The 14,425-nt window shown below is 37.0% G+C and overlaps 1 protein-coding gene across 1 annotated transcript in view; it reads left to right on the forward strand.

Annotated features, from left to right (window-relative positions):
• Positions 1–979: 979 nt before the first annotated feature.
• The window catches only part of MAPK10 (mitogen-activated protein kinase 10), a gene marked incomplete at its 3' end in the record, with an annotated part of 78,941 nt that continues 65,495 nt past the window's right edge, over positions 980–14,425 (forward strand). The window contains exons 1-2 of the mRNA XM_009647486.1: positions 980–1,045; positions 10,479–10,648. Coding sequence (XP_009645781.1) covers positions 980–1,045; positions 10,479–10,648 — 236 coding nt within the window. The remainder of the gene's footprint in view (positions 1,046–10,478; positions 10,649–14,425) is intronic.

Genomic DNA, 14,425 nt, shown 5'->3' on the forward strand with positions numbered 1-14,425 from the left:
GGTGCCTGTGAAAGAATCTAAAAATAGGGTGAGAGGATAGTGGCAGACTGTGACTCAGGGTTGTTTTGAGTCAGAGGTGGTATTTTTGAGATTAATAGCCTTAAGCAGATTCCTTCTTATGTGAATTTGCCTAATCATATTAGGACTCATGTTGACTTCTGACATCCACAGCAATGTGAGGCAGGGATTTTCACAATCTGGTGAAAGGGTGTACAAAGAATTCTCTGCTGTTGCTGTTTCTGAATCTGTTCTTTGATAACTTAAATTGATGCCACATACTTTTATTTTTAAAAAAACAGGGAGGAGGTTTTTTTTTTCCTTTTCACTTTTCAGTATGCCACTCGTTTTGTATATCTCCAGCATATCTCCACTCAGACAGCTCTTTTCTAGGTTAAAAAAAAAAATCTGTTCTCAGTCATTGTAGTTGTTTCATCTAAGGAGTCTGTGTGTGCTTTGGACCCTTCTTACGATCCTTTTCTGTAACTTTTCTAGTGGGATGTTAAGATGAGAACCAGAACTACATGTAATATTCATAAAGTGTTTGTGCCATGATTTTATACAGTGATGTAATTGGTCTTTCCATTTCTATAACTTTCCTAATAATTGTCAGCTTAGGACTTGTTTTTTTTCCTCCCCATAATAATAACTGTCTTCCATTCCCCCGTTGTTTAGAATGTTATTGAACTGATTTTTATTTTTGTTGATGTAGGAATATACGTGTGATTTGAAAAACTTTGAGGTAATGGCATCAGTTACTGTAAAATTTTGCAGATGCAACTGAGGTCATAACCTTGATGAGCATCAGAAAGATTTTAGAGCCTATTTGCCATTCAGTGTTCTAACTGATTTCTGTTATTCACAAGCTGGGCAGCAACTCAGGTTGGTTTTGTAATCCAAATGTAGAAAGAGCTGCATTGTACTTGCACATCAGCAGACATATGAGATTTGTATGTTTACTTTCCTTTAATTGCAGGTATTTATGAGCCGCCATTTCTTGTATTATTGTGGTGAACCTACTCTGGATGTGAAGATTGCCTTTTGTCAGGTGTGTGTTCCTTACAGGTAAAACAAGGTACAGTATATACTTCATTTTTGCAGATCATGCCATAGTAAAAGAAAAAATAAAAGTGAATTTCAGCAGCTTACTGCGAGTAACTGGTTATAAGAATGAGAGTAAATATAAAAAAAAAATAGAAGAATGCATCACAAAAAATTACTCTTCTATTTATTTTTAAGTTTATTTTGTAATTTGTTCTTAATGATTTTTTATTTTGTTTTGCTAAAATGTCAGGTAATGTTCTGAGATTTATTTTTTTAGGTAAAAATAATAGCAGAGTTTGCAAACAGAAAAAATGTTGGCTGTACTTCCAATAAACTTTATGGTGAATATAACATAACTGTACATATACAGATGCTTTCATAGAAATATGCAAATTAAAACTATTTTATCTTAGCCTCTGTTTTTGTGAGACAGAGCCTTTTACATTGTAGCCTGTGACAACAATTTTCTGTGCCTTAGTCTACCTTTACTAGAAGTAAAGGGAGAGTAATTAAAATTGTGGAGTTTATCTTGTCTCCAGTTGAACACCATGTGCTATGCAGGTTCTGGAGTCGTGAGACTGTGCTTGTGCTATAGCCAATTCTGCATTTCTAAATTACCCTTGAAATTGTTTGGTCACAATGCTTGGAAGTCTACAAGGCTGAAACTAAATTTGTGATATGAAGAAAAAAGCATATTGATTTGTCCAGTTTCTGGTTTTCTTGGTTGGATTAAGTTAGCTAATGTATATACATGAGTCACAACAGTGCTGCATTCTTAGAAATGGAATTATGGTAAACACTGTTTTTTTCCCCTATATATTACTTATGGGTTTCCCAATATATTACTTGTGGGAGTACTAAATATTTGTTCTGCTGAGACGGTTGGCTTTGCACTTAGTAATTCATCAGCTCTAGGATGGATCTTGACTATTGAGTTTGATAATCTGTTTAACTGTCTTCTCCATCCTTTTTTATCTCCTGTTCTTCATGTGCATATGTTTAATTGGCTTAATTCTTCCACTGTTTTTGAGACAAGGAAGGATTTTGTCAAACATAGTATTTTTGTAATTTTTTGACAGTTCACTTGCAAAAAAAAAATTCTGCAAAAATTGCAAAAAACGGTTTTTCCTCAGATTGTATGAAAAAGATGTTATTGATGAAAAAGTTACTTTCACTGTATTCTACAGTTTGTTTGCACAGTTCTGCTTGCCAACTTTCATTTCGCTTTTACTTAGACCAAAGAAGAGCTGTACAGAAATATTTCTATTTTACATGTGCAGAGGTACTCTTATCACTTCCTTTTATGTTCAGTGGTTCTTTAGTCTTGGCATTAATCAGTAGCATAAGTGGGGTAAATATGCCTTCTCCCCTCACCCCATTTGCAGTATAAAAATACCCGAGTCTGGTATTACTGTACATTGCTAGCTAAGTCATGTTCTGAAACAGCCATCTTTTTTAAGGCTGAGGAAAAGGACATTTGCTTTTCTATTTTAATAGAAAGGTAGAACAAGATTTCATTTTTAGGCTTATAGAATTTCATTAGACTTTTGTAAGGATGATATCACCAACAAGTTTTATCTGTAGGATTCTTACTGAAGTATAGTGTAATGCAGAGTAGTATATTTTGAGTAGAATAGGACATTAAAGTTTGAGTGCTGTATTTTTGCAAACTGCTACTCAATTTGTGCTTTTAAAAAAACCTAAACCAAAAAGATTTTAAAAGCTTCAATGTATCTAGACATCTTTTTTTCCCCTGTATTCTGATAACTTGCTTTATTTCCAGTCTTGCTTACCTGTCTTGAACAAAATGTGTATAGATTTCCTAGATGCAGTACTGCATCAATGACCACTTAAAAATCACATGATTTCAGAAAACTTTTAATTTTTTACACAGAGAAAAGACCAGCTTTATTAATTACATTGCTCTCCATTGATTGGTTGATTCATCTGGTCTGTTTTTTTAATTTTATCCTAACTTTGATAAACTGCTTTAATTACAACTAATGCCTTAATCAGATCGGATGGAGTTACTACTTGGACCGTTAAAGAAACTGTTTCGATGCAGAATGTCCTATAATTATGCCTTCTATCCAATGGGAGATTAATTGGTATTTGTAAGCTATCAACGAGCAGTGACCTATGTCTCAGATTTCTAGGACTGAAATGATACTTCATCGTATCAAGAGCTGTTTATTTCTAACAAAAGGTGTGATTGAATTATTCAGCTCCTTATAGTCTTTACTTATAAAAAGGGAGAATCTTTTCATTAACTATTGTCTTCACAGTGAATATCCAAAAATTTAAATTTTTTAATACCTCATCTCTACTGTTACGTGCTGCTGCTTTACCCTTCTTTTTAGAGGAAGCCATGATGTTCACTGGGGCGTACCATTTCGTGTAGTCAGTCTTCTTGCTGCCTTGCTTGGGTACTAGAAGAAAGCTTTTTAAACAATATCCAGTATTTCAGTGTAATTCCAGTTTCCTGAGAAGTGTAAACCATTTGAAATATACTGGTTTATCAATATATGCAATAAATAAAGAGGAACTGTTAATCTCATCTTGGCTCTTCTGTGCTCTTAACACACTGTGCTTCTGTATTCCCTTCACTACTGTTGATAAATTAAGTGTACTTTTCATTTCTTAGTGTGGAAATGTTTTGGCCAACTTTTAGTGATCCCATTTCTCTTTCCTAATCTTAATTGTATCTTGCTTCTTTCCATGTTATTGCTTCTTTTTTCAAATCTAGAGCCTCAGAACAAATTGATTAATACGAACTGCAGTGTTTCCTCTCTTCTCATTTCTCCTGCAAGTTAGATGTGGCTGTTGCCATCATTTTCTTCTGTTTTGGATACAATTCCACAGTGTGTCTTTGCTATCTTCCTATGTCTGGAGCTGTGCCTGAATGAGATGTTTCCAAGCATAGCTTTCTCACGTACTCTTAAATCTTTCTTTCCAGTATTTTTGGCTACATTTTCCATTTGGATGACTGAGTAAGGTCCTGTCCATAAAGAAACTTCACTCTCTAGGAATCTTTTCTTTCGGTGTTTCTTGATCAGTCATCTTCTTCCTTACTTTCTTTGGTACGATGACCAGGGTTGGATGTTACTTGTGTGTCAGTTTGAATTCTTCAGGCATTGGTGGAATGAGGAATAATTTTGAACTAGTTGTTTTGTTGTGCAGATACTCGCATGTTGCTCATCTGGCCTGGAATGAAGTAGACACCTTTGGGTCACAGTGACTTCTGAGCAACATGTGATACCACCATTATAAATGAACTAGAAAAATTTTGTGCCTGTAAGAAAAAAGCAATTAAAAGTAGTTAAAGCTTGGTGAACAAGTGAAGGATATGTAAGTAGTGCTTTGCTTTGTGTTTTGAGTAGATAGCAATTAAAAGGAAACAGAAGGCAGTCCTGCTGCTTCTTGTGTAATCAGAACTAGGTAAGAGCCAGTTCTGAAGCTGCTGGGATTTTGGTATCTCAGAAGAGGTTAAACAAGGACAGTGTGTTTAAAAAAAAAAAAACAACAAACAAACCCCCTAACCATTACTTATGAATACTGTACTCCATCTAATAAGAAATATTAATGAGTGTTTTAATGAGTGAACAAAGCAAATATAGGAGAAAGATCAATGATTAATCAAGATTGAGTTGTTTGCAAGGGTCAGATGACTACTTGAAAGGCCAGCTTCATAAAGGAGGGTAGATTGTGTCTGGGGGCTAGGACAAGATTGCTGGAGAGAGATTAAAAGGAGGCAGAGAATTATTAACCTGTTAAAAATCCCACTCAAAACACTGAAATCAGGAAGACTGCATGACTAATACAGTCCTTACAGGATGGGAATGAGATGGAAGAATAGGGAACTGTGGTGTGATGTGGCTGATAAGATACAAATCTTTAATACTACACCCAAACACACACACGCAAGATGAAACCCCTATTTTTGGTAGGAGAACTGATCGCTATCTATGGAGTTTTGAGTTCAGAGTAAGTGAGAAGTCTGGCTTTATGGTAAGAAAAATAGATAATACTTCTGCCACAAATGTGGCATATACAGAATACACAATGAAAAATAATTTATTAGGCCTTTTTATGCAAAGATACTTTGTATTTCTCAAGTGTTGGCTTCTGTGGTCATCCAAATTTACATAGCAAAACCCATGATTGTTAAATCCAAAGCAGAGGGTTCAGTAAATGTCTGTTCATCCCAGAATTCTGGCACTTGAATCTTCTGACAAAATTACAGCTGTACAAGTGGGAGGATAGCCATTAAATGAATAATGTTGTTGACTTAGCAGACTCATACAGGTGAGTAGGGCTTGCCTGCACTTACATTTTTAGAGCTGGCAAGAAGACTCTGAGGATTTTACCGTGCTTCAGAATTTCAATTTGTGTAATCTCAGCATCTGACTTTTAAGGTCAAGTTGTAGCTTTAAGATATTATGCTTTTGGATCCTGAGGGACTTGAAGGCACCCAACTCTGAAATGTGCTGTCCTCCATACCAGTTTGAGATGGGGTGGAGACATAGGGGCCCCTGGGGAGCCATTGTGATTGCTAGCTTGGAACATTCTCTCTTTTGCATCCTGCTCATCTTTGGGCGCTTTGCCAACTGCAAATTAGGAATCAATGTTTCAGTCTTCATCTAATTGTTTTCCTTGCCTGCATTCACACATGTGGAGTCATTTAGTTATTTTCAGTAGCCTTGAATCATAGCACCCTTGGAAGTTGATGTGTTTCTGTAGGTATTTCTGTGTGCAGACAGGGAAGGACACTGATGTTGAGGTAAAGTTTCCCCCCAGCTGATGCCTGCTAACAGACTCTGTGACAGCACTCATTGTCTTGCAAATCCAAAAGAGCAATTTAGCTTAAACTGCCATTAGTGTGGTTTGTATTTATAAAAGCTAAGGTGTATGAGATACCAAGGTGTAAGAAATTGTGATATTTTACGCTCCTCAGTAATAGGAGGAATGGTGTTCAAAAACAAAGATCTGTCAGTAAAATATAATACACACAGTTCTTTTATGGGTTAGAAATGGACAAATTAAATGGGATATTGGGAAACAATTCACTTAATAATACAGGAAATAACATAATTTTGTTTCTGTTGTGATTTTTAACCCCTTCTTTTGCTGTGAAACAAAAAAAGGAAAAGAATACAAATTGTAGCTGAGGCAGTAAATTATTTGAGTTTCACCAAATTTTAAAATAATTGTTCTTTGAAAGCAAAATACGCTCTCTAAGCATTTAGTAATGGTGAGAGTATCTTTTTCCTTCATCTCAAATGCCTGAGTCTTGACAGTTCATTTTCTTTCCTCCTTTCCAGTTGTTGCGATATTAAGCAAATATCATTGCAGGTATGGCCATGCATTTAAGTGACCCAACAAGGATAGCTATGTTTTCAGGTCTGAAAAACTTTTACTTTGCTTACTCTTAAATTTCTCAGTATGGAGGAAAGACAATGGCATTAGGTATGTGTTAGAAATCGCAGTCAGATATTGGAAAGAGAAAATAATGCTGCATGCATTCTTGTACGTGTGAAATGAAAGTTAAGTTCTGGTCAGTGTTGAAGCAATGTAATTCCACTGTCCAAATATTTATGGAAACCTAGAAAAATGGCACTCCGATGCATACTTTGTCTCTGAGGAACAATCTTTCATGTTACACAGAGGTCTGAGAAACTAGATGTGTTTTGTTCAAAGCAAAAATGATGAAGAAATTTGCTTTTACTTTGCACCTGCAATGCTTACTAATACTTTGGGGCCCCAGTATTGTAGCTTGCCCAAGTTCATTTGAAGTTCACCTGAAAACTTATTAACTCGGTGAAATTAACTTTTCTGTACAAGACCTATGCATCTTTACTATCCTAAGAAGGAAACCTGACTGCCATGGGTATGTATACCCTCCTTTTCCCCAGCTAATTCTTAATGAAGTGCTAATTCCTAGTTTCTTAAGATGTCAGTATCAGTCAAATTTGAAAGAAAGTTTTGGTTTAGGTGTGTATACAGAAGGGTGTATACTGGAAATTCCTAGCCCTCTGTTCCTTTCTGCTGTCAGATAATCAAAGCTTTATCTTAAGCTGCCAGTACAGAACTTGCAAGCATTATGCAGTAAAACCTGAATCCGAAATAGCTTACATGGTGTAGATGGGGAGGAATGGGGAAAGGGGATAGTAACTGCTATACCAGTGCCAAGGCTTCTGGAACGGGTTTGAGTGAACACTGAGAATGTAACAGAACAAGACCAAAATGTGGTGTGTAAGTTCCTTTAAGATCAGCAATGGGGATTTGAAGACTTTGAGAACCTTTTAATCAGGGTTTGAAACTAAAACTAACATTGATGTGCTCTATTAAGAGAATTTCCTTGCTAATGGGAAAAGCTTTTTTAGCTTAATTTTAGAACTGCCATTTCGTTGTTCAGGAAGTGGCTGTTGTATCAGCTCAGAGATTGTTCATTATTTGGTTTTGGGATCTGATCAAATGTGATTAATCCAATAACTCTATTAATTCATTGATTTAGGGATTTGATTTAAATTACAATCATGACAAGGATAGCTATATCACTCCTGGTTCTTATAGAAGTAAGTAGTATTTGGGTTTAAGCAGTAGGATTATTGTGTAGGATTATTTTGCTTATTTAGGCTTTGATAAAAATTAGCAAAATATAGAGTAGTGGGTTTTGTATTTTTTTTAGCCGTGTGAGTTTAAAGGGGGGAGGCAAATTAGTAGATGACCTGGAAGACTGTCTGGCCTGTCCACAAAGTTTAAGTGTTTGTCATTCAGAGGAGGCATTCTGCTTGGAGTGAACTTCAAACTAAATCAGCCTGTCTTGAATTTTATAAGTAATTCTTGGTGTCAGAGCTCCTTATGGCTCACAGATTTTTAAGCAGACAGACTTTGAGAAAAATGTTAATCTAAAAAGAAAAAAAAAATCCATGAAAATTAAAATAGTCCTTACCTTTCCTACTCGCACAGATTTAGGAGTGTATTGTCATAGGAATGGTGTGTGTTACATGGAGGAGAGCTGCTCATCAAGACACTTGTGTGTTCTGACCAGGTCTTACTGGTTGTGGTCTTCTGCATCCCATTCATCAACATCACTTTAATTGCTGCCGAAATGACTGAAGAGATAGCATACACTAATTATCCATATAACAGGTACTACAGAGTGGTTCTTCTGAGCCATTGCAGTTGATTTTTAAGACATTCCTGGATTTAAAATAACCACCTGCTGGAACTGTTCAGAAGTCACACTGTAGGCAGTATGGGATTCCTGAGGCCAGCAGTTCACAGGGTTAGTCTAACTTAAAAACAAGTAACATTGGTGTGCTCAGGATTCTAAATGTAGAGTGACAAAGTATCTTTTCACATGTAGCTCCATACCACATGATGAACTGTTGGGTAGCTTGGGAGTGAGGATGCAAACACGTTATGGCAGGCCTGGCTCATCCAAGTCTTAATACAGTCATCTGGCTTGTTTAAAAAAAAGTCATATCTGTTCTTCCAGAGGAGCTGGCTACAAGTCAGGCTCACTAAGGAATGCAATTTTTGTGCTGACACTTCATGTAACATTGGTTTCAGAGTAACGGGTGCTGAATATAGTCTGCATTGTTCTGATAATGACATCAGAAAAAAACACGCTGCAAATTTGTTTGTATAGCCAGAGGGAGTTGTGATTATTTCCTGTCTATCAGGAGCATATTAATAAAATAAAGCCTCTCAGTTCCAGGTCTGGCATGAATAGCTGAGCTAGCCAAATTTATGCTTCTCTCTTCATGTAATGGAAGGAATTTTAAGACTAAGGCTACACAGCGTGAATCTGATGCAGTCTGTCTGTCTTCAGATGAGGAAAAATTCAAACCTCTTTCAGAGTCATTTCACTCTGTGTAAGCTTGAATTTAGCACTGTGTCAGTGTCCATAAATCTCTTGCTTTTTGTGGTTTGGGGGGGGGGAAGCCTTGCCCTGTGCCTGATTAACAAGTAAATGTAATATTTCTAATTACTCTTCTGAAATGAGATTTTCTGTTTGAATGAACCGCTACATTTATTAAAATGTTTCAAAGTCTTTAAATGAGGTGGTTAGGATTAACCAGTGCTGTCCAGTGACAACAGGCCTTCCAGTGAGATGATGGACAGAAAAAGAATATTAATGGTCCTAAGGCAAACATAAGAAGTTCTCTGTAAGGTCAGCTGTCTGTTTTTAATCACTGTGGAACACTGGAATGATGTCCTTTTAATTTGAAAAAGTAATATTCTCCAAATCAGTTTTACATTTTTCCCTGCTCCATCAAAATTCAACTTAGTAGTCCATAGTCACATAGCACAGTTGATTATTCAGATTTTTGGGGGAAAGCAGTTATAATAAAGGAAATGAAAACATTTAGAAGCTGTCTTTGCGAGCACTGAAAATAAATGCACAGGCAGAGAGAGGCATGTTGGGTTTTGCTACTCCTTATAGAAGGCATTTGAAAAGTCTTGACTTCCGTAAGTGAATTGTCAACTACTTGAGGACAGATCTGTTGTAATATGTTGAGCTTTCTCATCCTGTGCTCAGCATCATGCAGTACAGAATCCTAAATTAAAAACACGGAATTCTGATTTTTATCTGAAATTACACTTTGCCCCATAGTCTTCAGGGAGCTGAACTCATTAGCCGTCATAAAATGGTTATGATGTAACTTTCTGCATTGTAATTAACAAATTTGGATGATGTTACAGCTCTGCAGTGCAAGCATAAAAAGTCTACAGTAACTTGTCTTTGTGTCATGAAAATTAGCCTTTGCTTAGGACTAATGCATTTCTCAGGTGATGAGAGCAACTCTTTTACACATGTAAACCCAGAACTTGGGAAGATCTCCTGAGCTACTGAATACTCTCCATGATACTGAGCCATGTCCAGTCACAGTTCATCTCGCAAACTCTTCTGTTTCTTTTGCAACTCCTGTTGAAAGGTTCTTAAGGCCTCTTTCTTATGCTCAGGGAAAGTTTTAGCACTTATGTGAATAGACTTACTTGCTCTACCTGACCAATGATGAAGAGCCTAATTCCTATGTCTCTTGTCCCACTTCTACATTGATACAAGTCTTCTCATTTTAAAATATTTATTGCAATACAAATGAATGCATAAGCCAAGTAGTCATAAAGCAGCAGTTAACACCAAGCAGAGACCAGTAGTTGAGAACTGTCACAGACATCAGCTGGAAAATTCACTAGCTGTCTTTAATCAGTGGGGGTTTATGGTTACTTTCTGCGTGAAAGAGGGTTTGATACAGTCTTTGAGAACATTGAAGATTCATGTAGGTCTGTGACAATGAGCCTAAAATGACAAGAATTTATATTAGAAAATTAGGCTGACTGTATTTTATCAGTATTCTAATGTTTTACCAGCCTTGGTTTCTGTGTTTTTTCTACTCCCTCCCCCCTTCCCTTCTTCTGTACAACAGGGATTTGGGAAACAAGTGGATGTGTCATATATTGCCAAACATTACAACATGAGCAAAAGCAAAGTTGACAACCAGTTCTACAGTGTGGAAGTAGGTGACTCAACCTTCACAGTTCTCAAACGCTACCAGAACCTGAAACCTATTGGCTCTGGGGCTCAGGGAATAGTTTGGTAAGTATCAGCAGTTTCTCTTATGCTTTTAAATTGGATTTGCCTTTTGCATTTCTTTACAGTTTGCTAGCCACAGACATTGTCTAAAATTGCAAAAATAACAGTCAAGCAACAGACATCCTGAGGCAGAAGGAGCCTAGTGGTTTGCTAATAAATTCTTCTGCTGGTGAGAATGATAGCACTAGGTTTGTTTCTCCACACAGCAAAATGTAACTAGCAAGAAAGCAGGAGAAAGATCTTATCATAATTGACAACTGTGGCACTATTTCTAGAGGCGGTGCAAATAATATCCCAAGTAAACACTGTAATTTTAGTCTTTGTACAGTAAAAGTCACTAAGAGCAATATAGAAACTTCTCACATCCCATAGCATTCTCAAGTATTCAGAATGGAAGCCTTTTTAGTAGAGGTAACTGCTAATGTTTCCTCTATTTTTTAAAAGAGATGTTGCAGCAATGTGAATAATGCAATCAAAAGACACAAATTCAGTAGCTCTCCTAAATAATACAAAAGGTTTATGGAATTCAGAATTATTGCATTCAAGATATCCTGGTTGGCTTTTGCCTCTGCATTTTTAGAGATTGTGGCTTGTATTTAAATGTCTCTGTGCAGGCATTTGTTACCTGATTAATTACAAGGCATTATTAGGGTAACTAACATGGTCTTTTATCTATAACTTGATCAGAGATGAAGTCTAATTCCATCTGTCATCTTTATCATTGTTCTTTCTGACACTGATGTAGTGCTTGTTACCTTACAGTTGGAGGCAGTGGTAAAGTAACAGGTTCCTTTAATCTAGGGGCAAGTGGAATTCTATGGATCATTGGCATTGCCACTATGATTGATAGTGTAACAGCAATTAGCAACACATCCTCAGGTCTTAGTCTGTTACTTCCAGTGTTTAGTATACTTTGAGGCCACACAAGTCCAAAGATTGGTCTAAATGATTGAGTACTTTATTTGCAATCTTAAATAGAAAATGATTAAAGGTTAGTTTAAAATCAGCTTTGGGAAAGAAACATACTTTGTGTTGAGTACTATTAATGTTCATTCTGCACTATTTGTCCAATTCCATACCTAGCAATAGATCTTTTCTTCTGACTTACTAAAATCAGATTTTGTTGAAACTCTCTGCAACTGAATTTCTGTAATGATCAATTATGAGCAGCAAAAAAACATAGAAATTAAGCTAAATAAAATCAGTAACACCCTGTGAATTTGTCTTTCATACTAAGACTTGAGAGGCAAAAATTAAGAATTAAGGAAAGAAAATCAAATCAGAAGACAAGTAAGTTCAAGTGAAAGTTAACAAAAGTCCCCTGAAATGGCTGAGCAGCATGGAGAGGCCATAAAAGGCCTTTTATGGTTTGATGATACAGATGTAGAAGTATTGCATGATAGACGGAGAAGGTAACGAGCATTTTTGCTTAGTATGTGTTACGTTGTAATCTACCTATCATGAGGTATAATTTACCAGAAATACATTAACAAACTATGAGCAAAGCGTGAAGAATCAATGGTGAAGTGATAAAGTAATGAAAAAAATTGAGATAAATATATGTAGTAAACCTTCAGTTGTCTAAGTTTCTACTTGCATAATAATAATAATTATATAGTAATAATACGTTTACTATGTAAACTTAAATACTGTAATTTTCTGCTGTAGAAACTTAAGCTATTTAGAAACTATAGATTTTTTGGTGGTTGTAGGGTTACAATCTAGAAAAAGTAGATTGAGGGGAAAAAATATACTGAAAAACTGTCTATTTGTGGAGTGCTGCTGGCTCTGGTGGGGGAGGTATTTTGCCCTGCTCATCTTGTTCTTCTGCAAGGAATAGCCATTAGGAGTGCCTCCATCAAAACAGTGGGAAAACCCTGGGTCACAGTTTCTTTTAGATCCAGTGGCTCTGTTTATACTCAATGACGTTTTGTTCAAGTGTAACAGATGTGGGATGCAATTCTCTCTCTTAGTGCCAGAATTAGCAGGAGTGTAGGAGCTGAATGAGTGATTTCTGATTGTTCTCTCTACCAAGGGCAGACACAGGTAGGATAGCTCAAAGGGGTTTAGGCTCAGACTTATAGCATGCACTATTTCTGGGTTTTCCTCCTGGATAATTGTAGGCAAAGGGACACTGTTGTCTGGCTCGAGTGACGGGCTACCCAGCTACTGTAGATGGCTTTAGTGCATAGCAACATCTGGGTTTATGGAGTGATAAAGGTAGCATGTCACTGGTAAATGCTAACTACCCTTTCAGGACTGAGCTGCTGCCAGCAGTTTCAGCCAGTGGCCTGCTTCTTGGCTAGTTTAAATTTTTGCACCTTGGCAAGTGGAATCCATGCTGTCTTCCCCACACTGGAAGAGCTGAGCTGCTGATGACTTTTCTGCTCTGTCTAGTACTTGGCCACAGATCTGTAATTCCCACATCTTGAGACAAAGGGGCCTATTTAATAATAGATTTTTCAATAATTTGACATCAAATCTCTCCGTACCGATCAGGTGCGAGATATGCCATGCCAAGGACTGCCTCAGCACTAACTTCAGGACCAAACTCCACTTGCTAGCAACAGCTTCCCTCTTAACTTGGATGTGGGATGCCACGTGCCTCGCATGCTGGCTGCCTTAGTACCTTGCCAGATATACTTGGACAGGCAAACTATCTGCAGCCCAAGTGGTAATTGCAGAGGGAGATGGAGGTGAGACATGATTTTTTTCAGGCTGCTTTGGAAGCTGGCATTCCAGGGTTTCTAGGCAAAGCCAGAGCACTGAAATCTTTCTCATACAATTCTATAAATAGATGTCAACATAAGCAGGAGAATTTCAGTGGAAAATAATTCATGTGGTGGAACAGAAGCAGGCATGGGAAGCAGGGAATGTGGTTATAAAAGAAGTTGGGACTTGATTTCACTTGATTATGCTGAAAATTACATCAAAGACAAAATAATTTTCTTGATATGGAAGCATTAAAGTAAAGATATTAAGGTCTTCAGGGGATAATAATTTATTAAATTATGTGAAAAAGAGAAAGCCATATGGTGTGAGTATTAGTTATAATTGTCATTGTGCCCATGTGAAATAATTGTTAACTCAGTGAGAAAGTGGTATTGGCATTTGGTATCTTTGGAAATTAATTGTGGGAGCTTTCAATGGGATTTGTGTTAACTATGTTCACAAATTTATTTTTGCCAGCAGGAAGAAAGAAAAAGCTGCTTAGAATCTCTTGAGCAGGGAAGTTCCTCACTCTTCAAAACTACTCTTAATACAAGTGTAGGCTGTTTGCTCACTGTACATCACACTAACATCTGTGAGAAAGACTATATAGGGTGTGTTTGCATAAAATTATCATATTGTTATAGGCATAATGACAATGGGAGACAGCTGAAACAGAGCTTGTAATTTATTAGACCAATCTGTAGTTGTAAAAACTACACAGGCTTTTAACCACACAAGTTAATCTTCAATTCTGTGATAAAAACAGAAAATGTCAAAGGTAAAATGAGTTGAGAACAGTTTTCTGAGTTTACAGAATCACAGAATTGCAAGGGTTGGAAGGGGCCTCAGGAGATCATCTAGTCCAACCCTCCTGCTAAAGCAGGTTCACCTAGAGCAGGTTGCACAGGACATCATCCAGGCGGGCTTTGAATATCTCCAGAGAAGGAGACTCCACAACCCCCCTGGGTGGTCTGTTCCAGTGCTCCATCACCCTCAGAGTAAAGAAGTTTTTCCTCATATTCAGCTGAAACCTCTTATGTTTTAGTTTGTACTCATTGCCCCTTGTCC

Source organism: Egretta garzetta, unplaced genomic scaffold (assembly GCF_000687185.1).
Source record: "Egretta garzetta isolate BGI_Z169 unplaced genomic scaffold, ASM68718v1 scaffold89, whole genome shotgun sequence".
Classification (NCBI taxonomy): Eukaryota; Metazoa; Chordata; class Aves; order Pelecaniformes; family Ardeidae; genus Egretta; species Egretta garzetta.